The following is a 27,503-nucleotide window of genomic DNA, read 5'->3' as shown; positions in this document are numbered from 1 at the left end:
ACCACGCTGTCGATCATCTGCATCTTTGGCGGCATTCTGCGAGACGGTCACTCGTGCTTCTTCATCCGCTCTTGCAAACGCTGCAGAATCGCTAGTGGGCTCGAATCACGGACCCCTCCGACCGCAGCACCTCTACCAGGCATCACAAGGTGCTGTCATAAGACCCTAGACGGCCACAGCTCCCCGATCTAGTCCGACATCACGGCTCTCGAAAGCTAGTGTGCATCGCTGCGTCACTGCGCTGCGCCCCGTTCCACTGCTTGCGACATCTTATATTTCCCCCGTCCCATCCAAGCTCTCGTCCTTCATCATGTCCCCCGAAACCAACAACATCAGCAGGACCGATTCCAGAGCATCTTCAACACGCTCCTCCATCTTTGCTCGCGCGTCCGGATTCGTCCTGGGTTCCTCCTCACGACGCAATCCGCACACATCCACTGGAGCTCAACCCAAACCGTCCTCGTCTACTCCGACACCGAGTCCAAAGATGTCATCTAACAATGGCACCTTCGCCGACGACTTCAACAGCCAGCCCGGGTCCAGCAGTGCTGCCGGGCCACGCAAGTTCGACCACATCTTCCCCGCTCCCGACCCGAGCGTCCAATTGACGCAGCCAGCGCCGCTCTCGAATTCGCAACAGGACAAGTACGATCAGATGCTCCAACACTTCAAATCTACCACTGAGTACCCCACCAGTCTCAAGTCCAACGCCGACAAGAAGCCGCTGGATGAAGTCGAGATCATGCGCAACCTGTCGCGCGAGTCGATGATTCGATACCTTCGTGCGACCAAGTGGGATGTGGCGGCGGCCCAGAAGCGTCTCACCGACACCATCGCCTGGAGGCGCGAGTACGGCGTCGACACCTTCAAAGCCGAAGACCTCGAACCGGAAGCCATGACGGGCAAAGAGACCATCCTCGGCTACGACAACAAGGGTCGACCACTTCACTACATGCACCCTTCCCGCAACACGACCGAGGAGACTCCTCGTCAGATGCAGTTTGCCGTGTGGATCCTCGAACGCGCCATCGACCTCATGCCGCCCGGAGTGGAGATGCTGGCGCTTCTCATCAATTTCGGCGGCCGCAAGCGCAACCCGACCTCGATCAGCAACGCCAAGCTGATGCTCTACATCCTTCAGAACCACTACGTCGAGCGCCTCGGCATTGCGCTGTGCATCAACGTGCCATGGATCTTCAAGGCGTTCTGGAACGCCATCTATCCGTTCATTGACCCGGTGACCAAGGGCAAGTGCAAGTTCGACGAGGCGATCAAGGATGAGGTGCCCAACGCGCAGCTCGCCTCGGATTTCGGGGGTCTGCTCGACTTCCCCTACGAACACGACACGTACTGGCCGCAGCTGGTCGAGCTCACCAACCGACGACGCGAGGAGCAGATGGAGCGCTTCCGTACGCTGTGCAATTCGGAGATCGGGGCGAGCGAGTGGGTGATCCGTGGCGGTGATGAGCTGGGTCGAAGCACGAAACCCGAGAAGCAAGATTCGGGCTTCGTAGAAGCCGGCTCTCCCGAAGCGGAACGCGCGGCTGCCAAGGAGAAGCCTTCGCCGCTGTACATCTCCCCACCCGGCGAAAGCGCGCCCGAACCGGTCGAGCAGTTCTACACATCGACCAACGAGCTGCCGCCCACGATCGCCAACTCGCCCCCCTCCGACTCGGGGACCACCGTGGTGCACGACGAGTACCACCCGTCGCCCGCCGACGTGGTCGATCTGCAAGCTTCCATCCCCGTCGTATCGGGCACGATGAACAAGAACAAGCACGGCGACGCCAACCTCTTTGCCGCCGTCGTAGGCGGGATCGGCGCCAGTCTCGGTCACAAAGATGCACACAACGCGGCGGATGAGGCGGGCAAGCACGCCGACAAGGAGAGTCGCGGCCACGAAAAGCACCCCGCCCTGAAGCAGATCAAGGCCGTGTTCCACAGGAAGTCGGAGGACAAGTCGCGACCGGCTGTGTCGGCAAAGTAGGAGCTGCACTTGGATACCCTTGAGCGATTCAGACCGGTTTTTCGTGATGCAGTTTAGGATATACGTCTCTGCTCCGTGTTTTTCTGCTGTCGCTTCTCGCAATCGCAACTGCTCGTTCTATTCGAAGACTGTCCTGGGAACATGACTCAGGGGCATGTGCAGTGATTCGGAATGGTTCCGTCGGTCTCCGAGCAAACCACTCTCTTCCCACGCTCAGATGAGGCACGCAAGCATAGCGACAGAAGATGTGATACGATTCCAAGGAAACTTCTAATTCACGTCTAGAGTGCGAGTCCGGTCACGCCCTTCTACAGCTGACCAGGATGCTCGCCGTGCAACCACCTATTAAACATGTCCAAAGCGCTCTGCGGCTTGTCATGAGGAACAAAGTGACCTGCCTCGTCCACAATAACGTACGTCAGATTGCCGTACGTCTTGAAGTCTCCCGCCTTGACCTCGTCCCTTTCACCCACGAACCACGGCTTGAGCTCAACCTTGTTGTACTCCTCTTTGCCCTCCCATTCCAACGCCTCGGACCAGGCGCGGTTGCCGACGTAGTTGCAGATGAAATCGCGCTTGCCGCTGTAGGTCAGGACGCGGACGTCGTTGGCGAGGATGTTGGCGACGGCCCAAGTAGACTCGCGGGATCCGTCGCCGGTCTTGGCAAAGTTGGCATAGACATTGTCGGAACAGCCGACAAAGACGCCGTCGTGCTTGTCGCCCGGTCCCGTGCCGTCGACGCCCAGCGCGCGCTGGGTATCTTTATCGTTGAGGAACGCAGCTACCCAGTCCTCCTCGACGTACTTGCTGGGATGCTGCCAGTCGTAGGGCGAACGCTTGAGCGAGTCGTACGGGCTGGAGAGCGCACCTTCGCAGTAGTTGGATGCTGCCTGACAAGCGAGCACATCGTACGTCTCGCCATGACGCGGCTTGCGATTGCATTTTTCGACCAACGTCAGACACGTCGGGATGCTCTCCTTCATCGCCTTGCACGTCTTTTTGGGCAACAGCGGCTGGTCGGCACCCGAGACGTCGGTGCACGTATACTCGACATACGCCGGGAACTGGTCTTTCGGACTGGTGATTCCATTTCCGATCAGCACACTGCGCAGGGGCAGGGGGCGAAGGTTGAGCTCCGGATGTTTGGCAATGCGCTTGTTGTCCTCCACAATCTGGTTGGCGGTGAGGGGAATGTAGCGACCGGCATAGCTCTCACCGGCGATGTGGAACGAGGAGAACTCGTCTCCGTCGCCCGAGAAGATCTCCTTGCCCATGTGCATGGCGAGGAGGTGCAAGAACGCCGAAGCGTCCTTAGCGGCGGATTCGGCGGAGAAGACGCGCGAAGGTGGCTTGTCGGTGCGGGACTTGTTGGCCCAGTCGACGTACGAGTAGCCGACGCCGACGGGTTGGTCGAGGAAGATCATGGTCGCATTGCTGTTCCACGCCCAAGGGTTCTTCTCGGCTCCTGGCTTGCCATCCCGAGAGGCAGGGTCGACGGCGTTGCAGGGTCCGAGCTCCATCAGCAGACCCGTGAAGGACGAGCAACCAGGTCCACCATTGAGCCACAGCACGACGGGATCGGTCTTGGGGTCGTTGCGCGATTCGAATGCCCAGAAGTAGAAGTGCTCGATGGCGCCTTTGGTTCGGCCGTCCTTCTCGTGCTTGGTAGTGGAGAAGGCGGAAGAGGTAAAGTGCGAGGAAGGGTCGTGCTTGGAGAGCATGTCGACGTCCACATCGAGATAGCCAGAATACGACTTGACGGAAGGGTCGCAGATCGACGAGGGCGGGGAGACGACACGCAGGCTGTGAGCGGGCAGGTTGGGGTGGTCGAGCACCTTGGCGGGTTGCGATCGCTGAAGGGAGAAAGGGATCTGAGCCGCTTCTGTCACCGCAGCCGCGATGGCTACGGCGACGACGCTGAGGGAGCTGGACACCCGCATGCTGGCGATAGTCCAAGGGAGGGCAGTCTAGGTTGGTGTGGTCTAGAGATAGCGAGGTCAAGCACTACAGTAGCAGCTCTTATATCATACATGTGACTCTGTGCAACCGACTCTGTGGTGCTGCTCTCTGACAGCCAGTCCGCTTATCCCGAAGGGAAAAAATCGTAGCAGAGCAGTCCCGTGCACATGCCGCATTCGAGCAAACGCAGTCTCTGATAGATCAAAGTTGACTTGGGATCGAACGTCGATCTTTTCGAAGATCGGTGTTTGTTAGACTTTTAGCTTCTTTTTTCGGAAGATTTTGGAAGGCCGAAAAAGCCAAAGTCGACTCGACTCACACTCAAATTTTGAGAAGAAAGCGTGGCGAGAACAGTAGCGAAGGAGCTGGGTGACTCTGACTGACTCTTGCAATTGATAGCCGTAGAGCCAACGCTTTTGCATCGTTATCTAAGCTGAGGAAGCTTGAGAAGAACTGGCGTCGAGTCAAAGCGACACCAGGACAATTGCATTTCAAATTGACCCCTCAGCATCCTTCTTCTCGACACCAATCACTCACATCAGTTGCACTGCATCGCATTGACACTCTTTGCAATGCAGCAGCTCACAACTCCTCTCCTTCCGCTCTTGGACGCGGCGGGCGTCAAGGACAGCGCCCTTCTCGAGGCTGTCGCTCGCATCGCACCCGTCCTGGTTCCTCAGAACCTCGTCTCGTCGCTCCCAAGCAACACCGCCTACCTCGTCCTTGCAGAGCCATCACTCACCTACGAGGCTGCAGCCGACTTGCTCGATGCAGGTGCCGAAGCCATCGTCACTGCTGACACACAGCTCATCCAGCAGTTCGATCCTGCTGTATCGTCCACCCGCTTCATCTATCTTTCGGCGTCGGGTGCCGCTCCCGTCCCCGAAGTGCTCAAGTCGGTAGCCGGTGCCGTCATCACCCTCCCTTCAGCATCTGCTATTGCCTCGTCGGCACAGCTCGTCCAGACCACGGCCGAGTCGCTTCAGACAAAGACGTCCGGCAAGTCGCTCTTTGTACTCGCGACGTCGGGAGCGCCCTCTGTCGAGGACGTCAAGGCGGTCTCCAAGCTCACTGCCAGCCTCGTCGCTCCCTTCTCTGTGCTTTCCGTCTCGTCCGAAGAGGGTCAGCAGCAGCATGGCAAGCTCGACATCGTCGATGCCTTCGTGGCACCCCTGACCTCGGACCGCACCGACGGCCTCTTCGCTACCACCGTCGTCTCATCCGCCTGCTCCACCTCGCTCGGTCTCGTCTACTCCTCTGCCCTCTCCATCCGCAAGTCGATCGCCACCGGCTCCGCCCACTACCAGTCGCGCAACCGCGGTCTGTGGCACAAGGGCGAATCGAGCGGTGCCACGCAGCAAGTCGTCAGCATTCGACAGGATTGCGACTCCGACGCCATCCAGTTCGCCGTCCGTCAGTCCCGCGGCACTTCCGCCTCTGGCTTCTGCCACCTCGAGAACCGCGAAGGCTGCTTCAGCTCCGCCACTGGCCTCGCCAAGCTCGAAGCCACGCTGAAAGAGCGCAAGCAGTCCGCGCCCGCTGGCAGCTACACTGCTCGCCTCTTTAAGGACCCTTCCTTGCTCGGTGCCAAGCTGCGCGAGGAAGCTGCCGAGCTTGCAGATGCCAAAAATGAGGACAAAAAGCACGTCGCGTTCGAGGCGGCTGATCTGATCTACTTCGCGCTGACCAAGTGCGTGTCGGCGGGCATCGGGCTGGAGGAGATCGAGGCGTCATTGGATGCCAAGTCCAAGAAGGTTTCTCGCCGCAAGGGAGATGCCAAGCCCGACTTTGCCGCCCAACAGAAAGCAGCTGAGACCAAGGCTGCCCCCGCCGCCCCTGCGCCTGCGCCCAAAGACGCCGACGCACCGATCAAGATCCAGTCGTACCGCTTCGAGGACCTCACGGCGGTGCAGCGCAAGGAGCTGCTCAAGCGACCCGCGTTGCGCACCGAGCAGGTCATGGACATCTGCCGCCCCATTCTCCGCGCTGTCAAGACCGGCGGTGACGCTGCACTGCTCGAGCTCACCGAGAAGTTCGACAAGGCCAAGCTGTCCACTCCGGTTCGTCACCCACCTTTCGTCGACGACGCAGTGATGGCCAAGATCAAACCCGAAGTCAAGGTCGCCATCGACATTGCGTACAACAACATCCACAAGTTCCACAAGGCGCAAAAGACGACCTTCGGCAACAAGAAGGCTGCTTCCACGGGTGCCAACGGGGTCGTGGAGGCCATCGAGGGAGAGGAGGATGGGGTGTTGGAGGTCGAGACGATGCCTGGTGTGGTGTGTCGACGATTTGCGCGACCCATCGAGAGCGTGGGGCTGTACGTTCCGGGTGGAAGTGCCGTGTTGCCGTCGACAGCGCTGATGCTGGGTGTGCCGGCGCAGGTCGCACGCTGTCCTACCGTTGTGCTCGCCACACCACCGAGGCCGGACGGGAGCATCTCGCCGGAAGTGCTTTACTGCGCCGAGAAGGTGGGTGCTACCGCCATTCTGTGTGCCGGAGGCGCGCAGGCAGTGGCCGCTATGGCTTATGGTACGGAGACCTGCCCCAAGGTGGACAAGATTGTGGGTCCGGGAAACCAGTTCGTGACGGCGGCGAAGATGCTGGTGCAGAACGAGACGGATGCGATCGTGTCGATCGACATGCCAGCGGGACCGTCCGAGGTGTTGGTGGTGGCAGACGAAGAGGCGGATCCGGCGTTTGTGGCGTCCGATCTGCTGAGCCAGGCGGAGCACGGGCCGGATTCGCAGGTCGTCCTGGTCGGAATCGCGCTCTCAGATGCGCAGCTCGAAGCCATCGAGGCTGAAGTGGACAAGCAGGCGCGCGCTCTGCCGAGAGTCGACGTGGTTCGCCAAGCTATTGACAAGAGCGTTACGCTCATCGTGCCGACGCGCGAAGCGGCGATCGAATGGAGCAACGCCTACGCACCGGAGCATCTCATCCTCCAAACCGCCAACCCTGAGGAGCTTGTCAAGAGCGTCACCAACGCCGGCTCGGTCTTTGTCGGCCAGTGGTCACCCGAAAGCTGCGGTGATTACATGAGCGGTACCAACCACTCCCTCCCCACTGCGGCGTACGCAAAGAGCTACAGCGGTGTCAACGTCGGTACGTTTGAAAAGTGCATCACGTCGCAGAGTCTCACTAGGGAGGGTTTGAAGGGCTTCGGACAGAACGTGGTCGATTTGGCCATGTGCGAGGGTCTCCAGGCCCATGCTATGGCTGTCAAGATCAGGTTGGATCGGCTGCAGGAGGGTGTTAGCGCTTGATTTGGGCGTTGCTGTAGATACGTTTTGTGGTCGTTGCAGAAAATTCGTTGCCATCCATCGAATGCTATGTGAGGGTTTGCCAATGTGAGTCGACAGGGGTTCAAATCGTCAGACTGACATCGAGCCGAAGTAGAGGACACCCGCCTCACGACCGACCATGCTAAGTCTGCGCTCGCAGAACCAGCTCTGGGGCTCGTCATCATCACACAGTGCGGACACACATCCTAGGCTCCTGATCGCCGACGAGAACAAATGAATGGGGTATTAAAGCGCGATGCTCTCAAACAAAATCGGAACCTGAAAGAATGTGTACTACGCAGCATGGGGCGCCTTCTCGTCGAACTCCTGCCTCTGCATATATGCCGCTGCCCCGGACGCGGATGTCTCTTCCCCCATCGCCTCAGCTCCAAACTGCTGCTGGCTCAACGGCGACGAGTGTTTGGGGAACGACCCTGCCAATCCTGAACTTCCCGGTACTGCCAACGACGAGTCCTTCTCGTTGTACCTCTCCCCACCGAACGCCGACCCGGACGCAGAAGCTGCTGATGCGGAACGGGATATCGATCTGCCCGCTACCTCACCCGCGCCTCCTGCAGTCCCCGGAGTGCCACTGGTCATATCGGCCAGCGGCTGGTCCTGCAACGTATGCGTCGCACTCGAGATCTGACTCCTCTCTTGCTCCGACGTCTGTGCTGCCACCCCCTCCACTCCCTGTGCTGGTGCACTCTTCGTGCCTCTGAAATAGCTCTTCCTCCTCTGCTTGAGATGGTCGAACGGCGCAAAGTGTTCCTCCATCTGCCTCATCTCTGGTGGCAAACTGTCCAGGTCCGCGCCACCCCTCTTCTTGGCCTTCAACGGGTTATCCTCGAGCAGCAGCTCTTCGAGTTCGTGCGTTGCGTCAAAGTTGGCCTTCTTGCTATCGGGCTCGAAGGGCGGGGTGACGGTCTTGGCTTCCATCGCGGGCCAGTCGAGCGATGCGAACCAGGGATGGGTCTTGAACTCGTCGATCCCCGAACGACAGCCGAGACGCTTGCGTGGATCGCGTTCGAGGAGGCTCTTGATGCAGGATACGGTTTCGCGCGAGACGATGGTCTCGACGTTCTCCGGAAACGTACAGCGGTCGTTCAAGATGGAGTGCGTCAAAGCGGAATTGGTCTTGCCACGGAAGGGGCGTCGACCAAAGAGCAGTTCGTACGCGACAACGCCGAGAGACCACCAGTCGACCGAAGACAGGTACCCTCGTTTGGTCAGCACCTCGGGCGCCATGTACGCCATGCTCCCCGCAATGCTCGTCAGCGGTCGTCGCGGGCTGAAGTGGACGGCAATGTTGAAATCCGTCAGATGCGCATGTCCCTTTTCGTCCAACAGCACGTTGTCCGGTTTCAAATCGCGATGGACGATCTGCAGTCGATGCAGGTAGTCCAACCCCAACGCCAATTCGGCGACGTAGAATCGGACCACGTTCTCGCTCATATTGCCCGTTCGGTCGAGGTGGAACCGAAGATCGCCACCCAACATCAGATCGAGCACCATGAACATGTTCTCGTCGTCCTGGAACGCATACCGCAGATTGCACACGAAGGGCGAATCGATCTCCTCGAGCAACCGACGTTCTTGGATGATGTTGGAGACGGCGCGCATCTTGATGCATTTGGCCTTGTTGATGTACTTGAGCGCGTAGAGGTCTTTGGTTTGTTTGTGCTGGACGACGCGGACTTTGCCGAATGCGCCCTTGCCAACAGCGCGGAGGAGGTAGAAGTGGTACAGATCGACGGGCCCGTCAAAGTCGATGACCTCGGGCTTGCAGCAGATGGCTCCCATGGTGGCGGTGTGTGTGTGTGTTTGGTGCGAGGTTGTCTATGCGAAGGTGGGATGCTGCTGGGTCATGAAACGATGCTGATTGGGTCCGACTTGGTCGAGATGCACGAAGGTAAGGAGAGCGACGTCGAGACCGGAGTTGCCATCCAGAGGCGTGGGTATCTGATGGATGTAGCCCGGAATGGAAGCGAGTGTTGGCACCTCAGAGGGGATGCAATGAGTCCATGGGTGGGGTTGAATGCTGCACGGCGCTGACAATTGGAAGCGGCTACTCCAAGAATGCCGTCGGAAGCTGCTGACTGGTGGCAGAGAATGCTAGGATCGGATGCAGAGCGACAGGGACCTCCTGCACGGCATCAAGGAGGTGGGTGGTCCGTGTCGGTGGAAGCGAGATAATCTGGGATCGGTACTAAGCCGAGTGTTCGCTTGTGACTACGGTCGGAAGGATGCCGAATGGTGCGCTCGAGGCAACGAAGGTGAAGGTGACGATGATGGTGATGAGAAGGAGACAGGATGTGTTGATGAGGGGCGGTTGAGTGACAAGAACCAGAAGTCAGCCATCGGCAAGCGAAGGCTGCACCGACGTCGACTTGCGGCAAGCTACGAGACCCTAAGCGAGAGAAGCACAAGCGCCTGGCCCCCCTCTCTCTGTGTGTGTGTGAAGGCTGCCCTGCCCCAGCGTGCGTGTGTGCGTGTTGCGTGTGTGCAAGCCTGTCTCAAGGCGAAAGAACTGGCTCGCCGGGGCTAGGCGATGGCGGAGTATCAAATTTGGGTATTTTTACCTTTTTCTCGCCTTGTTCTCCACGCAGGCAAGCCAAAGGGACACGCACAACCGCTTGCGGAACACCCCAGCTGGAACGGTCAACTGTGTGTCTCCTGACCCTTTTGCAAAAAGCGGCAGCGGCGAGCGGCGTTCGATGATGATTTGGCATTTGGCAGTGTCGAACTTCGCTTCCCCGCCAACAGCATGAGCAACGCACGCAGCTGCCACCTCCTGCGTTTAACGCTCGCTCTCCCCTGTCCTGAGGATGTCCTGCATTGCCGTCTGCCGGTGCTCCGAACCTTGAAAGTGTCCTGCCCTCTGGATCCGATGGAAGCTCAAGGTGGGGCTCGAACTCGCCATTATACGCTCGCGTGGCCAAACCTTCTCGAACGACAAGCTCTAGGGGCTTGCAGCGCTCAGAGCTGGGAATGGACGGATGGCCACTGATGAGGCAGGTGACGGACAAAGCGTTGGAATCCAGCACAGCAATGCGAAACGACCCCTTTGATGCCTCGCTCGAGCGCACACCGTGGGACTGGCTCCTCGCTAGTCATTGTTAGTCCTTCTGCTCGCCTGCATGAGCTGAAGCGATCGAGTAGACCTTCAACAGGGGCCATGCTGATGCTGTCCATGGTCAACAGCATGCACGAGCGAGAAGGAAGGTGATGGGTTGTGAGCGGGGGCAACATTGCACTCGCGCGAGTGTGAGATCGCACACTCTGCACGTGATGAAGCGCAGATCGGGTGTCGGTTGAGCTGGAGAAAATCGAGAAGAAATGCTGCTCAGCCAACCCCAGAAGGAAAAAAGTCGCTCGACCTCATCATCACCTCGGCACTTTCTATCTCATCGTCGATCGTAAACCGCTGAACAACATGATCAGCGCATCGTCTTCGCAGAGTTTGCTTGCTCGCACGGCGCTGCGTGGTGCAGCTGCCTCCAGCAGAGTCGCTGCGGTCCGGCTTGCAGCCCGTCCAGCCTCGATCGCCATCGCCGACAAAGCTTCTCACCACCCCAGCAGAAGCTTCTCCGCCTCGCCTCTTTCTCGTCAGGCGACCGAAGTCGAAATCCCAACCAAGGCGGTAGAGGCAGAAGTCGAGACTCCCGCTGCCGACATCGACAACGACATCGACGACTTGCCTCCATCCGAAGAAGCCGGATTCGAGCAAAGCCTGTCCGAACTCCCCACCTCAGGCCGCAAGAGGAGGGGCAAAGTAAGCACCGACGCCGACAAGGCCAAGCTCCTGCTCAAGTGGGGCTGGTTCGAGGAGAGGGGCTCTCACAAAGCCAAAGCGTTGATCCGCAGCTTCAGGAATGGAAACTTCCCGGACTGGCTCCGACCAAAGTACGAAGAGGTCAAGGGCTTCCGTTCGGCTCGTGCACGACTTTGGTCGCCTACCGTCGACGATCTCCGCGCCGTAGCTGGGCCCGACGCCGAAATCAATGATGCGGAAGCGTGGATCGAAGCCGAGATGGAGGCGCACCGCGCTAAGCTTAGCACGTCCAGGCAGAACAGGAAGGGCGGCCTGTCGGAAGCCGACCTGTGGGATAGGATGGACTACGAGCGACAGGTCGATTTCGCGCTGCGTCCGCTGTGGGAGAAGATGGCCGAGGAGCAGCGCAGCGCCGCTCTGCTCCGATCGAGGTTCGATAGCGTTCGCAAGCTAGGATGGAGGCAAGGGTATTCGTCGGGCTATCCCCGACCTGAGGGCGAGAGCTCGCATCTGCCAGCTAAGCTCGGTGTAGCAGGTGACGAAGGATGGGCTGCCTTCCGCGAGCTCCAGAAGGCCGAGGAGAAGGAAGCTTGGGCGGCGTGGCTGCAGCTTTCGCCCCAAGAACGCGAGGCGGAAGAAAAGGCGGCGTGGAAGCTGCGTGATCGATCGCAGATCTACATCGACGATTCCGAGGACTCGTTCATCCTGCGTCACCCTGCGCCTAGGTGGTACCCCGTCCCCGAACGTGCCGGTGAGCTCACGTTTTTGCCAAACACAATCATCAAGTTGGTCAAGAACCACACGCCGGAAGGCACCGAGTACGACGCGTTCAAAGCGACCTTCCGCGTACCCCTGTCGATGCACAAGCACGCACTGCGCTCCTACCTGCTCTCCATCTACGGGTTGAAGACTACCTGGGCGCGGTCGTCGATCTACCGCTCCACCGTCACGCGCGACAACCGCACGGGCAAAGTCATCACAGGTCAAGGACGAACGTACAAGAAAGTGGAAGTTGGACTGTTGGAGCCGTTCCTGTTCCCCGAGATCTCACCCGAGTTCCAGAAGCAGCACCTCTTGACGTCCGAGTTGGACTACGAGCGCAGCCGCGTGTATCTCAAGATGACCAAGACGACGCGATGGAGGGGGAAGAAGTCGACCGAGCAGTACGAGCAGGAGATTGCCAACAAGGATCGGGCCATGTATCATGGACTGGATGCGCTGTCTTCGGAAGGCATTGCAGGGGATGCCAAGGTGAACGGGGAGAAGTTCCCGAGGTTCATGGTCAAAACCAAGGGTCTGCCGAGTGCCAAGCATGGCAAGATCTTGGAGCTGTTGAGCAAGGAGAGGAGGGAGAAGGAGGAGAGGGTCGAGGCATTGGTGAAGCAATACAAGAGCGAGGCCGCCGCGGCGGCGGCGGCACAGCAGGCAGAGCAGGCCAAGCAGCAGCAGAAGACAGCATAGAACCATTTCTCTCATCGTCAACCACTTTGTCGCATTCACAGTCATGCAGATTGGGACGTACTGTGTAGCCATTCCGACGTGAGCAAATTGAGACCGCTGATTCTACCATTGCATTCCTCGCAGCTGGATAACCAATCAGATGACGCCCTTCCTCCGCAATCCCTCCATGACCCTACTCACGACCTCGTCCTCGGTCGTATCCTCCTCCACCTTGACCCTCACCACCCCGACCTCCGCCTCCTCGTCGGGCACCTGTAGCGTATCCAATTGGCTATAAAGCATGTCGAGCTTCATGAAGTGGCCCTTCCTGCCGGCCATTCGCTTTTCCAACAATTCCCTGCTGAGATCCAAGTAGACGTGTACGACTCGGAGATCGGTTGGTGTAGTCGCATCTGCTTCTGGTTCCGCCGCTTTGGGGTCGGCTAGCGAGCTGATGGATCCACGCAGCAGGCGGCGGTAGACGAGTTTGAGAGATGAACAGGCGATCACGGCAATCTTGCTCTTCGATCCCTGCACTTCTTCCGCATCGCCGGTTTGCGTCGTCGTGTGGTGTGCATCCTTCGTTTGGGTAGACGTCTCGTATACTTCGGCCAGCTTACGCATCTCCCCGTCACTCCCCTTGATGCCGTCCGGGATCTTTTGCGTCAGCGCCAGCTCGAGGCCCGTTCGTCGGATCCGGAGAAGCCACGGCTCGCGGTCGGTATCATTGAGCGGTTGCCCAGATGACATTTTTGCAACATTGGAAGCAGGGTGCAGGTCGTCCCCGTCTACGAATGGGCAATTGAGGTAGGTGGACAGTGACGAACCGACCGTGGATTTGCCAGAGCCGGAGGTGCCCATGACGATGAGCAGCGTGGGGGGCTTCGCGTCTGTCATGATTGTTTGCTCTTGTGAATGTTCGGTGAGGCTTCGGTTGCGATTGTCAGATCTGTCGAGCGAATATATACGGATGCAGATGTTGTCGGTGCAGCGCGAGATGGTAGTGAGCAAGCAGGACGATGTTGCTTGATGATGGTGAGTGGAAAGTGGGGTTGGAGGGCGACAAGAAGAAAAATACTCCACTCCAGGGTGGCCGGTCCGGCCGCTCCGCAAGCCAGAAATTCGGGTCCACCACACGCGACCTCGACCTTACCACCGTTTGCAACCCGACAAACGTCACTCAGACTTCATCCTTTCGGCCACATCACGGCCTACCCTACGGTACACGAGACTCAATGGTGCGCACGCATGCTACACTCGGCTTTGAGCACGCTGCAATGCCTATAGGCGATTGTGAACAAGGGTATCATTGCATTTTTCTTAGCCAGATGTCGAACACGTCCTCGACGGGATACAATACGTCAATCAAGCCTCGGCATCGTCGTCGCTGACCATGCCACTACCTCGACCGTCATGATGCTCATCAATGTGATGCTGTCCCACGCCGCACTTGGTCAGACTTGGAGCCAGCACTCTGGCAAGCGCCTTGGCTCGCGCATACAATGCCGACCAGGCTTTTGCCTCCCTGGCATCCTCTTCGGCGCTGCTGGTCGCGCTTGCCGCGACCTCCGCTTCAGCTCCTGAGGGGCTGAACGAGGAGCTCTGCGGACCGCCCATGGTCACTGAGGTTGGAAAGGTGTCGGAAGTGGGCGAGCGGGAGGGTGTGTCTGAGCGAATGGAAGTAGGCGTGTTGCCTCCCGAACGGAGTCTTGAGCGGCCCGCATTGTTCGCTGAAAGAGTGGCGGTGGAGGAGGCGAGCGCTGGACTCATAGTGTTGCTGTTGGCACTAGCGTTGGGCGTCGAGGACGTCTTGTTCGATGGTCCGTCGGAGGGCGCGTTGAGCGTGAGGAGCATGAACGGCTTCTGATGGTCCGCAAAGCTCGTTGACTCATCGTGTGAGTCGTCCATCGCTGCGAGCTCGCCTCTGGAAGCGCTGACTGCTGGTGCTGATGGGATGATAGGCATGACGAGTATCCTGCCCAGGTCGCTTTCTAGCAGCAGAGGCACCACTTCTTTGGTCGAAGCCTTCTTCCCAGATGCACTCGTCATGCCTGTCACTGCGTGCTTGGCCACCGACACAGAGGATCCCGGCATCACCACATTCTTACTCTTACTTTCCGTCTCCGGCTTTGCACCTTCCGTCGCTTGCCTCCAAGACGTCACCGCGATGGCAGAGAGACAGGCCGCCCGCTCGTCGAGGGTCAGCGGTGCCGAACGCCCATGCCCCGCGTAAGATGGTGGTGGAGGTGCTGTGCCCGCCGCTGCTGCTGTACTGGCCAGGATTGAAGCTACGGCGGATCGACTCGGCGTTGTCTCCGCCAGCGTCGTTGCTACCGCATACAGTTCGGACGATTCGAGGAGGGTGAGGAGCGCAGTGTGTGGTCGTATTGACGTAGTATCTCCGGTGTTCTCATCGATGAGCTGCGAGAGCAATGTCGTGATGGCTGCTGGCTGAAGCATCTTCTTCTCTTGCTGAAGATGGCTGATGCGTCCTGCGCTGGCTTGTTTGAGGTGCCGATGGAAGAAGGTAAGAGCTGGGTCAGGAGGATAAGATATCAAACGTGTGCAACAGGTTGTTCGGAATTCGGCGCCTGAACATCGTCTCACGTCGTGGGGGCGTGCACTCGCCGAGATGTGGAGTAAAAATCGACCTTTTGGCTTAATTGTTGGGAGAAAGCGCTCTGCTGTGCTGCTTTTTTGGAAATATGAAAACTACGCCTTTTCTGCCGAGGACCCAGCTGCAGACGGGAGAACGGCTGCATCGCGGAATCCTTTTTGAGGTCAGAGGTCAGCTGGTGCTCGACTTTCATGCTCAGATGGCGTTTTAAGGTGACGATTCGTTAACGAGAGGTCGATCTGTGCAGGCTCGAGTCAATCGAGTTACCGCTCTCTTCTTCATCTGCGTTGCTCAGTTTCTCTTCACCTTCGTCAAGGCCGATCACCTTCCATCGGCATTTGCGACTCGGCGGCTCGAGCTCAGCCAAAAGGGGGACCGTCTGTGCGTCAGAACCCTGCATCACGCAACGACCACATCATCACAACCCTCATCTGGCGATCGTCATGATGCGGTGATTCCGGCCAGCACACTTCTCATCTTGTCAGCCAGGAGCATCGTAACGACGACAAAGAAGCCGCAAAAGCATCCTTTTAGCAGCAATCAGCTTCCTCTCGTCCATTCGCCTCCTTCGTCGCCAAGATGAACTCGATCAGCTACCTCGACTCGGTGCTCAGCCGATCGTTCGCTCCAGCGTCGGATCGACCGCCATCACGGCCTGAGTCCTCAGCCAAGCGATCTCGCTCCCATTCCTCCTTACCAGGCAGTCGCAGAGCCTCGAGCACAACAAGCTCCACCCCATCCGGATCCTCATCGTTGCGAAGATGGTCTCAAGAGCAAGACGAGCCCGACCGTGCCCTTTACAGCAGCAACAAGCTTCGTCGCACTGGCAGTGTGCCAGCTGTCAAATATCCCGCCCATGCGCTCGATACCAGCGACAGCGACTCGGACTCGCAGAATTCGCGCAAGGCGAGATGGAGCGGTCTGTGGGGCTTGACAGGTTGGATCGATGAAGCCATCCATCCTGGCTCGAGCACTCGATCGCGCAAGAACAGCGACTCGGAGCTGTCTTACCGCCGAACGAAACGGGTCCCTAGTCTGGACGATCTTTTGCTCTCTTCGACTGCACCTCGACGCAGTTCATCTCGTCGCAATGCGTCTTCTGGAATTGGAGAACACCCACGGCGCAACAGCGGATCGTCTGGCAGCATCGACGAATCGCATTCGCACGTAAGGCGCAGATCCAGACGCAACTCGCGCTCTGGGCAGGCTGCATCGCTCACTCTCACCTCGGCCAGTCAGGACCAGGAGCGTCACCAGTGGCCTGCTCAGGAAGACAACACACTCCACCAGCAGGACCCCGAACTGATGACCGAAAAGGAACGCGAAGACGTCGTCGATTTCGAAGGCGGAGATTTCGCCGCCGAAGACCTCGACAAGCCACGGGAGAGGTCGATCTCACAAAGCAGTGCCGACAGCAGCTGGGGAGAGGGGTCGTCCCTTTCCCACGAAGAGGCTACCGTCGCCGACTCTGCATCTATGCTCGAGAAGAAGGCTCCAGATGCAGACGCAGTCACACTGCAGGATGATGCCGACGAAAAGAGTGTCGACTCGGAAACGCTGCTCGAAGCTGCAAAAGGCGAGCCCGAGGCGATCGAAGCTGTCGCTCAGGAAGATCCGACATCTTCGGTGGTCGATCCGGCTGCTGCATCGGCAACACCGAAGAAGGAGGCAGCTGCTTCATCGGGAGCATCCGTCGACGCTGACGAAACACCCACCAACATTCGTAAACAGCAATCGGGTTCCGTCACCTCTGGAATCGCCACGCCTTCCGTCTCGAGACACGGATCTTTGCGTCGCAAGCAAGATCCTTCTGCCGCCATGGGTACTCTCGCCTCATCCTCAAGCTCATCGCTCACCTCGACCGACTCCGAGAAGACGGTCGAGCGCAGTCTCACGCCGTCCAAACCTAGGAAGCGCCGCTCTGCTCGCTCGTCGGCGACCTCTTCTGCACGAGCATCGGAGGCCGAAGACTCGCGTACCTGGCTAGCCCCTCGCAATGGCAGCGCGGGTCACCCCACAGACGCTGCTAGGCACGTCGCACCCAGAAGAAAAAGCTCCAGCACTAAACGCGCAATTCGTCGCACCCTTCTTGCGCTGCGAGACCTGCTGCTAGCAGTGCTCCTGTGTCCGGTCAATTGCGTCCGCTACCTCCGCCGACGTCGCACAATCCGCACCGAAGAAGCGGCCGAAGCGATCCGCGAGCGAGCCCAAGTGCCCATCCTCGAAAAGAATGGCTCCTCCACCGACGAAGCGCATCTCAAACGTCCTCCCTCGCTCCGCTTCGCTAGCAAAACCGATCTTCACCGGGACGACAAGAACGGTACCGTCAGTCGACCCCGCACGCCCAACCCCGACAAAGACAGCAGCTTCCTCGACCACGAGCCGGTGACCGAAGACCAAGCCGCAGCGCTGGGTACGGTCTGGAAAGCCCTGTCGTCAGGTCAACGCACACCCTCGCGTCTGCTGCCCAACCCGCATCCGATCGATCCGATGTACGCGCACAACAGCGATGCGGAGCCCATCGACGCGGTCATGGCGGAGAAGGAGGCGGTGATGGAGGCGGAGCGGCAGACCAAGATTGCCTTGTCGCGGGCAGCAAGGCGGGCGGCGATGACGGGAGGCTTGGAGAGTGGGGGAGTGGTGGTGCCGACCAAAGTGCCGCGTGGGCCGGGGAGTTCAATCATCCATCATTCACCAAAGATCCTCGTGTTGGATTTGGACGAGACGCTGATCCATTCCACTTCGCGCTCCCCCACGCACTTTACGAGTGGTCGAACGACCACCTCCGGCTTCCTGGGTCTCGAAACCGCCGGTGCATTCCTAGGGCTGCGGGCCAACGATAACCCGCGTCGCATCCGACCACACATGGTCGAGGTGGTCCTCGACGGTCGGTCCGTCCTGTACCACGTCTACAAGCGACCTTGGACAGACTATTTCCTGCGAAAAGTAGCGTCCTGGTATACGGTGGTGGTGTTTACTGCGTCGGTGCAGGAGTATGCGGATCCGGTGATCGACTGGTTGGACCAAGGACGCGGGCTCATCTCCGCGCGCCTCTTTCGCGAGAGCTGCACCTTCAAGGGCGGTCAGTACGTCAAGAATCTTCAGGTGGTAGAGAAGGATCTGAGCAAGGTGTGTTTGGTCGATAACAGTCCGGCGAGTTATCGGATGAATCGGGAGAATGGCATTCCCGTGGAAGGGTGGACGCACGATCCGAACGACGAGGCGCTGTTGGATCTGCTGCCCGTGTTGGATAGTTTGCGGTTTGCGACGGATGTGAGGCACATTTTGGGGATTAGGGGGTGGTAAGTGCGGAAGGGCAATGATAAGGTCAGTGGAAAGGTGTTTCATCGCGTGAACAGTGTGCGGTGTGACGTGAGCAGGGCATCGTGAACGAATCAAAGCATCTCTCACAATCGTCACATCTCAGAACACGGTACACTGAGCACACACATACACACGGAACCGCCCAGCTCAACTGCAGTGGCATTGCCGACCCCTACGACTTCTTGAACCCAAACACGTTCTTCAAGCGCTTCTTCTCCTTGCTCCTCATGCTCATATCCGAAGCCTGGCTGGGTGCTGGGCTTGCGCTTCTCCCCACGCTCTCCTGTGCCAGGTGCTGCGGTATACTCGACACCTGTGGGACCTGCTGCTGCTGTTGCTGTTGCGGTTGGGGTTGCGTCTGGAAGCGTCTATCGTAGGCGCCTTGGTCGTGGGCTGGTGTGGCACTCGCGTAGCCTGTGCGATGCGGGCCTCCATTCGTACGCGACTCTGCCTGTGCGCCGTGCTGGAGCGAGGTGGTTCGTATCGCGCTCCGATCGTTGACGGGCTTGGAGAGTTTGGTTGCGCTTGCTGGCACCTGCTCCGGCGGCTGCTGGTGTTGATGATGGTGATGCGCGTGGTGTGCCCCTCGCGCGGCGTCCCTCGCCCCCGCCTTGCCGAAGTGCTTCATGACGTCCACGAACGACTCCGGCGTGAAAGTGTGCGAAGAGCCGATGTAGACGTCTTTGCCCAAGCGCTCGCTGATCTGATACGCACTGCGCATCTCCGAATACGTCATGCCACCAGCGACGAACAGCAGGATGCGTTGGCGGTAGTCGACCTTGTCCACGCCGACGGTGCTGCCGCCGCGACCCTTTTGGTGCCATGTCGGCTTGGCGCTTCGTAAGCTGCTGGGTTGAGTTCGACCTGGGCCTGTTGCGTTGCTAGTCGAAGACGTGGCGCCACCGAGCCCGACGCGGGCAAGAGCTGAAGTTTGGACAGGTAGCGAGAGCCCACCGGTTGCGGTCTCGGGCGGCGCATCGCGCACATATGGATAAGTTGCCTGCTCCAACCGCCCCGCAAAATGGTCTTCCACCATCAGCTTCACGAGCGGCTGATATCGGCTGAGTTCGAACTCGTTCTCTCCCGGTTGCTGTTTACGTTTGCCCTTCTTGAAGAACATGTCCCAGCCTGAACTCGATGCATCTTTTACTACTTGCGTGCCCAAGTGCACAAGATTGTCCACGGCCTGCATCTCGTAGCGTCCCAATCTTGCGTGTTGGAACAGTCGCTTGCGGTCCTCGTCGGGCACCCCGTCGCAGTACATGATGTAGAGTGCGATGATGCGCACCTTGTCCGTGTTGCTGACACTCCTGTCGTCCAGCAGGGGCACCATCTCTTCCACCAGCGTGCGCGGTTTTGCTCCATCGGGCGTGAGGCGCGTCGCGCAGTTCTGCTCGACCATGGCCTGCGCCGATAGCGTCGACTTTTCAAACTTGTTCATGCACGCCTGAGCCATGGTGAGGTGGAGCGAGAGCTTGTCCTTCATATCCTGCATATGCGGGAGGGATGCAAGCATGTCGCGCATGTCGTTGAGGGACGAGTTGGGGTCAGCAAATGCGCCTTGTTCCTCGGCGAAGCGTTTGAAGTCGCGCGTGAGCTTGTCGATGGCTTCTGCGATGTGCAGGTGGCGGACCGCGGTCCAGACGTTGTCCTCGTCCGACAGAATCGCTTCTTTCTCTTCGCGCTCGCCCTCGGCAGAGTAGAAGGTGTAGTGGTAGCGGGTGCCATCTTCGACGGGAAGTAGGTCGTTGCACATAGCCTGATACGAGAATTCGTGCAGAAAGGGGGCTACCGTGTCCATGGATCTGTCTGTGATGAAGAGCACACCTCGTGGCCGGCTTGTTTCCACCTTGGGCTCGTTGTCGCGCATGTACTGGTCGATGGCAGCTTGCACGCGGAAGGCGAGCTTCTTTGTGAAATGCTCTCCATATCCCGGACTGGAGCCATTGTTGTCCCCCCTGAGCCGTGCCATGCGCACACTGCCTTGGTACGCGTTTGCTGTGGCCGCTTGCGATTTGGCGACTTCCTTGGCCGGCGGCTGGAGCGGACCAAGTGGAGGGTGAGATGGATTGTAGTATCGGATCAGAGGGAACTCGTTGAGGGTAACGCAGACATTGAGAATAGCCTGCGTCGAGAATTGGAGCTCATCTTCGATCGCCCGCATTGCCTCCATGGGATCTGGACCGTACAAACCTCCTACCGGTTGGAAGAGATTGAGGAAGCTCTGCGGCGACTTGAGCGAGAAGGCTTGTGCTTCTGTTGGCCAGAAGTTGGTATAGAGCTCGAGTAGCTGTCTGAGCTTGGGCTCAGCTTTTGAGGAGGTGAGCTTCTGCACGAGCGCATCTGACAGGCTGTCGACGAAGAAGATGTGACCAGCTGCGTAGGTTGGCTGCTTGCCCGGTTCGGACGGCGCGAGATCCTGAATGATGCGGTCGACATTCTGGCTCGTAGGCGTGAGGAGGTAGCACGCTTCGAGTGTGGACTGCGGAGCACGCGACAGCTCGATATTGTCAACCTGAGCGACATTCTCCTGGAGGATGTCGTACATCTTGAGGACCGAGCTGAGAAGCTCCTTGGTGAAGGAGTCGATGACGAGCACTTTCCATCTTGATGGTGGCTGTACAGAACGTATCGTGTTGAGATAGCGATCTCGTAATGTCGTGACGAGCGACTTGGGCGGCATTGTGACGATCTATCTAGGAGAAGCCGGATAGCTATCGAGCTCAGAGTTGGTTGTCGCGGGTGACCAACGTGCTTTGCCCAGCGCGAGAATGAGACGTTTCGTCGCCTGAAGAACGGGCGCCGTGCGGGATGGTGGAAGGTCGACGCTGCTTAGGTAGAGTGAGCGTTTGAAGCAAGTGGGATGGAAGACGGACGAGTGTGCGTCTGTATGAGAAGGCGTGGCCGAGAACATGAACATGCGTGCGGCTAAGTCGGTTTCAAGACGGCGGTTACTAAGTTTGGAAGCGGTGCTGTTGCATCAATTCGGCTTGCAGCTCCTGTCAATTGTGCAGGCAACCGAGAAGAGAGCCTGGCTGCTGCCCCTGAATTGCCTGTGTTGGCCCCTGCGACGCTGTCGAACCTCCACCCGCGGCTAGATTTCCAGTTTGTTAGACTTTCTCGTCCTACAAGCCCTGCCTCTTTTCCGCATCGGCCTTAGAGAAGGCAGTTGGAAGATCGATCACAAATTGGGCGAGCTGCTTCCCACACGTGACCTAGGCGAGAGTCGACCAAAGGCAATTCAACGTCTGAGCGCCATGTCCGTCATAGTCCACTGCATCTTACCCGGTACACTTGCTTCCAACCATCACTACTATCGACGTCTCTCGATCGTATTCTGTCTCCGACTCCATGTCGTTCTTTGGCTTCGATACGGCGCTGCCCGGCGACGAACGCTTCGGCAAACGTGTCAACCGCCCCTCGCACCAGAATGCATTCGACCCTACCTTCGACAATGACGACACTCTCGATGCCAAGATCCAGGCGCTCGCCGCTGGAGCCCAGGAGGATGTAGAGATCTACACCTGGGGCGGCGACGGCTACGATGGTCTGGGCGACAAGCTCGACGAGTCCGGAGACGACTTCAACGCCGATACCTTTGGCGACTTTGACGCCGGAAACGACTTTGACTTTGGACATGCCGCTCCTGCCCCTGCTCCTCAGCAGAACAACTACAACCAGTACTCGCAGCCACAGCAGCCCAAGAGCAAATTCGATCCTTCCAACAAGTTTGCTGCTAGTCTCGATGATTTCCTCGTCGATCCTGTTCCACGCTTTGGTGCACCTCGTGGTGCTCAGCAGCAGCAACAGCAGCCTCCACAGCAGCAGCAGCCTCGAGGTCAAGCCAAGACGCTCGAGGAAGTGGAAGCAGAGATGCTCGCTATGCGATCCAAGCAACAGCAGCAGCCACCACCGCAACAGCACCAGCAGCCGCCTCAGCAACCTCCCACCGACAGGAAGCCCATGACCGTCGAAGAGGTCGAAGCCGAGCTCCGCGCTCGTCGTGCGGCCGGCGCTTCCCCTGCTCAGCCTCAGCAGCCTCAGCAGCCCACTGGACCTCCCTCCTTCGCCGCAATCATGCAGTCTCAGCAAGAGCAGCGCGCTCAGGCCGGCCCTCCCCAGAACCAGCCACCTCCTCCCCCTCCCGGCGCTGGCAACGGCATGCCTCCCATGGGTCCCGGTGCCATCCCGCCGCCTCTCGGCCCCAACGTCGACCCTGCCGCCCTCCAAGCCGCACAGCAGCAAGCCCAAGCCGCCCACTTCGCCCGCATGCGCGCTCTCCTCGAAGCCATGCCACCCCTCGTCCAACAATCCATCCTCTCCCTTCCACCACCCATGCAATTCGACTCGCTCGAAACCGTCGCGCAGAACTTCCCCAACCTGCTCGACCCGTCCCAACGCGAACGCGCCCCCACCGCCGAGCAGGACGCCGTGCGCTTCATGATGGAAAAGGCCCAGGCGCAGATGGCCGAGTTCGACCGCGTCGAGGCCAAACGCAAGCGTCGTACGGACAAGATCAACGCCATGGCCAAGTACAACGGCCTCATGAGCGGTTCGGATAAGGATTTCATTACGAGGATCCAGATTTCGCAGCTCATCACGGCGGATCCGTATGCGGATGATTTTTATGCGCATATCTTCTTTGCTCTGCGTGGGGGACCGCCGAGGCCGGGGATGGCGCCGATGCCGCCTGCGACGGCGACGGGGAATGGAAACCAGAAGCAAGGTGGGAAGGGTAAACAGAAGCTCAATAAGCAGCAGAATGCTATGCTGCGGATGCAGCAGCAGGTCGAGCGGATCGTGCAGAGTCGTAAGGATCGGATGGAGAAGAGTGCCTCTGGTGCCGCGCTCGAGGGTGCTCTGGGCAGGGTCAGTCTCAATTCGGCCAAGAACCCGAGGCAGATGCTGCAGATCTCGGCAGACGCGGCGAAGGCCAACAGGGAGAAGAACGGTGGTGACTCGACTCCTGATGCGGGTCATGCGAGGGATGCGGTGCGACAGGCGCTCGAAGGGGCCTCTCTTGGTGGCAATGGCAATGCCGACCTCCGTCGCGATCCGCTCACCAAGCATGAGGTGCTGCGCATCCTCGAGAAGCTGTACGACCTTGTGCTGCAGCTCGAGCAGCTGCGTCGCAATGCGCCGCCTGCGCCACCGGCCGATGTCAACCCCACCGACGACGCTGCGGCTGCTGCTAAGGATGCATTTGATGCACACCAGGCGGATCAAGCTGCAGTCACGTCTACGCTCTGGACCGAGCTGCGCGTGCTTGAGCCGCTGGAGATCTCGGACCCGCATCCCTTCGTCTCGCTTCTCTCCTCTGCGAAGGGCAAGCGTCTGCTCCCGCGCGCACTGCGTCATCTCTCCTCCGAGCAGACGCTCACAGCGCTCACCATGGTGGTAGCGTCATTCGAGTCGCTCGACGTGGTTCGCAACGGACCGTTGCTCGATGATCTCTCGGACGACCCATCGCGCGTCGATGCGCGTCGGGATGCCGAACGTCAATCCGAGACGTTCGCGACGACGATTGTGCCGAGCATGATGCAGATGGCCTCCACCGCGCCGATGCGTATCGTGTCTGGAATGCTGGCGCTGTTCGTGGAGCGAAACGATCCGGTGCGCGTGACGCAGACGCGTCCCGGTGTGGCGTTCCTCACCATCTTCTTGAGCCGCGCAGAGACGCTGCGTCAGCAAGGCGATGTGCCCGCGGAAGAGCTGGAGCAGTTCAAGCAGATCTTTGCTCTGCTCTTCTCGCGACTTACGGCAGGAGGCAAGCTGCCGACGCTGTTCCCCTCAACGAGGACCAAGCAGAGTCTCCCCTTCGGCGTGTCGTACTACATGGGCAGCGGGCTGGGTCAGCAGTTGAGCGCCCAAACCGTAGGAGGCAAGTATAGGAACGTCGACCTGGAAGACGAGCCGACCTGGAACCTTATGGCTGCCCTTGCGATTGGGAGCACCATGGAACAGCAGCAGGTGCTCGTCCAGGAACTCAGGGAGAAGATCCTCGAGAACGTCATCTCGGCCAAGGAGTGGCAGAAGAGGAACCCCGGTATGGTGCAGGACGAGTTCAACCCGGATATTCGGATCAGGAACGTCAATCTGCTGCTCCACGCGCTTAACTTGGATGCTGCCCAGATCAGCGTCTAAGCATCTACTCTACGCTTTTGTCTCAGTCTCGGTTCCTGTCTCGGTGTTGGTCCTCGTTCTTCGAAAGAAGAACAACATTTATCTGTTTATCACAAGCGCACATCCGCCATCTCGTCAAGAGTCGGTGCTGCGCTCCTAGCTCGCGTTCGAATTGCCAATCAAATGATCATCATTTCTGCTTTGCGTGTCGATGGAATGTGAGCTGAAGGTACTAGAGGCGCCCTGAGGCTGCTGCTGATCGCTGCCCGGACCAGAGGGTCGCTAAAAAGCCATCCAGACTTGGGAGGGATGGTTTTGCTCTGTCCATCTGATCCTCTTCACCTCGTAGTCTGGCCAATCCTTCCCCTCGTCTTTCTCCAAAGGTCCCATCGCATCGACATGCACGACTTCGTTCGCACCTTCGCTTGGTTGCACCGAGTCGATTACGCCGACAAAATACATGACCGCCGGGGTCATGTTGGCTGGGTTCAGGGCCAGCTCCTCCCACATCACGCCCATGCCGGTCGGCACACTAGTCCACTCGATGTCGAATGCGTCGAAACGCTGCATAGAGGCTATTGTGTACGGCTCGATACCGCGAAAGATTCTCTTCCAGGTGATAGATGGGTCGATAGGACCCGAGGTCGGATACTTTGGCACCGTGAATGCGACGAAAGGCCCCTCGTATACATGAGCCCAATGGTCGGGAGGATCGCTCTTGAAAGGGTCGTCGCTGTACCTGTACGAGGATGCCAGGGCTTCCGAATCTGAATTTTCTTCGTCCGAGCTACGGCGCACGTATGCGCAGGAGCAGCCTTCTTGGGCGATTTCTTCGGACGACGCCGTTCTCATCCTCTTGCGCGGTGCTGCCTGGTCGGATTGCTCTTCGTCCGGTTTGTCGGGCGAGCCGTAATCTAGGTGCAAGACCTCGTCCTGACTGTTGCCTTCATCCTTTTGCTGAGATCTCCGGGCCTGACCCTTCCCTTCACCCTTACCTTGCTGACGTGCATCACTCGCATTTGCTTCCTCTCTTTCGTCATCGGGACGCAGCGAGGGTCCGGTGTCAGCTTCGGCCCCAGTCTCCAGCTTGGCTACCTCGTCGTCGTAGTACGTTTGGCAGTCAATATGACGGATCGATACTCCTGCTGGCACGTCCCCACCGTAGGGTGCCTGTCCTGCCTGCATGTCTTCAAGCCGGGGACCTGGTCGCCGAGGCGGTGCGTGGTCTGCTGTGCTTTCCAACCTCTCGTCACGTTTCCGCTTCTTGCCCTTGCTTGCCTCGCTCTCGGAGCTTCCGAACACTTGGTCGAGAATGGCCTCAGCCTCAGCCTCCGCCATGCCGAGGCTGCCAGCGCCAGGAGGTAAGCTGCTGACCACAGTTGGTGACGATGAAGAAGCATTGGAAGCTTGTACCACTGCGATACCGACCCCTTTGATCTGATACATGGGCCGTCGATCGTCGATCCAAGCTGGGCTGCTGTTTTCGCCCTCCGAGTCGTCGACGTGCTCGCCGCGCTCTCGCTGAGCGGCACGTTTGCTTGCTTCTTCGAAACTTTGCAGGTTGCCGGCGTCACGAAGCAGCTGAAGCTTCTTGCGTCTCATAAGATTGCGACGCTTGGTTCGGTTCATGCCTTGTCCCGGTGGAACTGGGGGTGAAGACTCTTCCTGCTCAGAAGTCGAGGCCGCAGCCGCTTCCTGGTATCTGGCGCGATGTCGATCTGATTTGGTGTGTTGCTCGGATGGGGCCGAGTCCGAAGAGTCGGAGCTGTCAGACGTGGTTGAGTCAAGATCGGAGCTGTCGATGTCTGAGTCAGAGTCGCTTGAGGAATAGCGATCTGAGGAGGAGCTGGAATCTGAACGTGATTCCGAGTCACTGCTGCTGCTGCTGCTGCTGCTGCTACTTCTGTCGCTGCTAGAGTCGGACGAGCTTTCGGCTGGGGACGATGAAGCTGCGCGTTTGCGCTTGGCGCCCTGCCCTGCCCTCGACGAGAAAGTGATGTTGTCGAAGTGGGAAGGAGCGGAGTTGCTGACTTTGGCTTTGGCGTTGGAAGATGCTTGCATCTGCTTTCTTCTTGCATCGAAGGCGGCCATGGCTGACGCTGCTCCGCCTGCGTTGAACACGGGCATGGGCATGGAGGGAACCTGAGCATTCGACGTCGTTTTTGCGTTCGATGCGTTCGATGCTTTCGAGGTCGGTGCTTTCGACGAGGAGAATTTGGATGCTGCAGGTGGTTGAAGTGGCTTGAAGGATGGGCCGGGCATGCGCGGCAAATCATCAACTGCTCCTTGCTGGGCCGACATGTCGTGTGCATCGTCGTCCGCCATGTTGTGGATGCCGGCACGAAGCAAGGCAGCAACACGAGCTGCTTCGAAAATGGCTTCTTTCTCTTCAGCGTCCTGGGCTTCTTTCTCGAGGGCATCATCTTGCTCTTCCAGCTGCCCTTCTTCGTCATCGCCCCGCTCGGCAAGTGCTGCCGCAAACCTCTCTGCTTTTTTCTTTGCTTTTTTACCGCCGGAAGGTGCTTCGCTATTCGCCGGTCCTGCTACCGCTGATTGGTCCAGATGCACCTCGATGGTATCACCGTCTCGCAAGATCTCTGGATCATCGAAGGGCACCTCGAAGTTGTCCATCTGAAACTGGAGAGCCGCCGGGCCTGTGGATTCCAGCTGAGAACTTTGACCGGATCGTCTGGACCGAGTAAGAAGGTGGGTATGCACGAAAGCCTGTAGCGTTTGGAAGCATTGAGAGTCGTGGTGATCGAAAGGAGCAAGAAAGTGGAACTCGGGCAGCGGATGCCTGGTGACGACCCGAAGGCGGATCTTTCGAGCCCCACCAGATCGGCTTGGAGAGACATCGGTGAGCGTGACAGATTCGGGCACCATGCTGGAACGAGCGGTGACGGGCGTCATCCCGCGAAAGCTGCTGTCGGACATGTCGGTGAGGGCGAGACGGAGGGATGCTTGAAGGGAGGCTTGGCTATATATGCTGCT

General features: G+C 58.8%; 11 protein-coding genes across 11 annotated transcripts; 5 read left to right on the top strand and 6 right to left on the bottom strand.

Moving 5' to 3' along the window:
* Positions 1–310: 310 nt before the first annotated feature.
* PSEUBRA_006314 (CRAL/TRIO, N-terminal domain protein) lies at positions 311–1,987 on the top strand (the record flags this gene model as incomplete). The annotated part of the gene is made up of 1 exon (XM_016439663.2): positions 311–1,987. The coding sequence occupies one exon, from the start codon at positions 311–313 to the stop codon at positions 1,985–1,987; it is 1,677 nt and encodes a 558-aa protein (XP_016289556.2).
* A 308-nt stretch (positions 1,988–2,295) lies between these two features.
* On the bottom strand, positions 2,296–3,927 carry PSEUBRA_006313 (Peptidase S10, serine carboxypeptidase; the record flags this gene model as incomplete). Its single annotated transcript, XM_016439638.1, has 1 exon — positions 2,296–3,927. One exon carries the CDS (start codon positions 3,925–3,927, stop codon positions 2,296–2,298), a length of 1,632 nt encoding a protein of 543 aa, XP_016289555.1.
* Positions 3,928–4,518: 591 nt separating this feature from the next.
* PSEUBRA_006312 (Histidinol dehydrogenase) lies at positions 4,519–7,215 on the top strand (the record flags this gene model as incomplete). The annotated part of the gene is made up of 1 exon (XM_016439658.1): positions 4,519–7,215. The coding sequence occupies one exon, from the start codon at positions 4,519–4,521 to the stop codon at positions 7,213–7,215; it is 2,697 nt and encodes an 898-aa protein (XP_016289554.1).
* Positions 7,216–7,527: 312 nt separating this feature from the next.
* PSEUBRA_006311 (Protein kinase domain protein) lies at positions 7,528–9,036 on the bottom strand (the record flags this gene model as incomplete). Its single annotated transcript, XM_016439647.1, has 1 exon — positions 7,528–9,036. One exon carries the CDS (start codon positions 9,034–9,036, stop codon positions 7,528–7,530), a length of 1,509 nt encoding a protein of 502 aa, XP_016289553.1.
* A 1,633-nt stretch (positions 9,037–10,669) lies between these two features.
* Positions 10,670–12,469, top strand: PSEUBRA_006310 (Ribosomal protein L25/L23; the record flags this gene model as incomplete). Its single annotated transcript, XM_016439617.1, has 1 exon — positions 10,670–12,469. One exon carries the CDS (start codon positions 10,670–10,672, stop codon positions 12,467–12,469), a length of 1,800 nt encoding a protein of 599 aa, XP_016289552.1.
* A 135-nt stretch (positions 12,470–12,604) lies between these two features.
* Positions 12,605–13,345, bottom strand: PSEUBRA_006309 (Shikimate kinase/Threonine synthase-like 1; the record flags this gene model as incomplete). Its single annotated transcript, XM_016439612.1, has 1 exon — positions 12,605–13,345. The coding sequence occupies one exon, from the start codon at positions 13,343–13,345 to the stop codon at positions 12,605–12,607; it is 741 nt and encodes a 246-aa protein (XP_016289551.1).
* Positions 13,346–13,813: 468 nt separating this feature from the next.
* PSEUBRA_006308 (uncharacterized protein) lies at positions 13,814–14,908 on the bottom strand (the record flags this gene model as incomplete). Its single annotated transcript, XM_059465751.1, has 1 exon — positions 13,814–14,908. One exon carries the CDS (start codon positions 14,906–14,908, stop codon positions 13,814–13,816), a length of 1,095 nt encoding a protein of 364 aa, XP_059321763.1.
* Positions 14,909–15,644: 736 nt separating this feature from the next.
* Positions 15,645–18,371, top strand: PSEUBRA_006307 (NLI interacting factor; the record flags this gene model as incomplete). The annotated part of the gene is made up of 1 exon (XM_059465750.1): positions 15,645–18,371. One exon carries the CDS (start codon positions 15,645–15,647, stop codon positions 18,369–18,371), a length of 2,727 nt encoding a protein of 908 aa, XP_059320296.1.
* A 190-nt stretch (positions 18,372–18,561) lies between these two features.
* Positions 18,562–21,072, bottom strand: PSEUBRA_006306 (Sec1-like protein; the record flags this gene model as incomplete). Its single annotated transcript, XM_016439601.1, has 1 exon — positions 18,562–21,072. The coding sequence occupies one exon, from the start codon at positions 21,070–21,072 to the stop codon at positions 18,562–18,564; it is 2,511 nt and encodes an 836-aa protein (XP_016289549.1).
* A 668-nt stretch (positions 21,073–21,740) lies between these two features.
* On the top strand, positions 21,741–24,533 carry PSEUBRA_006305 (Topoisomerase II-associated protein PAT1; the record flags this gene model as incomplete). Its single annotated transcript, XM_016439614.1, has 1 exon — positions 21,741–24,533. One exon carries the CDS (start codon positions 21,741–21,743, stop codon positions 24,531–24,533), a length of 2,793 nt encoding a protein of 930 aa, XP_016289548.1.
* Positions 24,534–24,794: 261 nt separating this feature from the next.
* On the bottom strand, positions 24,795–27,446 carry PSEUBRA_006304 (uncharacterized protein; the record flags this gene model as incomplete). The annotated part of the gene is made up of 1 exon (XM_059465749.1): positions 24,795–27,446. The coding sequence occupies one exon, from the start codon at positions 27,444–27,446 to the stop codon at positions 24,795–24,797; it is 2,652 nt and encodes an 883-aa protein (XP_059320295.1).
* Between the last annotated feature and the right edge of the window lie 57 nt (positions 27,447–27,503).

The sequence above is a fragment of the Kalmanozyma brasiliensis genome (genome assembly GCF_000497045.1).
Source record: "Kalmanozyma brasiliensis GHG001 unplaced genomic scaffold PSEUBRA_SCAF9, whole genome shotgun sequence".
NCBI lineage: Eukaryota > Fungi > Basidiomycota > Ustilaginomycetes > Ustilaginales > Kalmanozyma > Kalmanozyma brasiliensis.
This window is presented reverse-complemented; position numbering and strand designations above follow the sequence as displayed.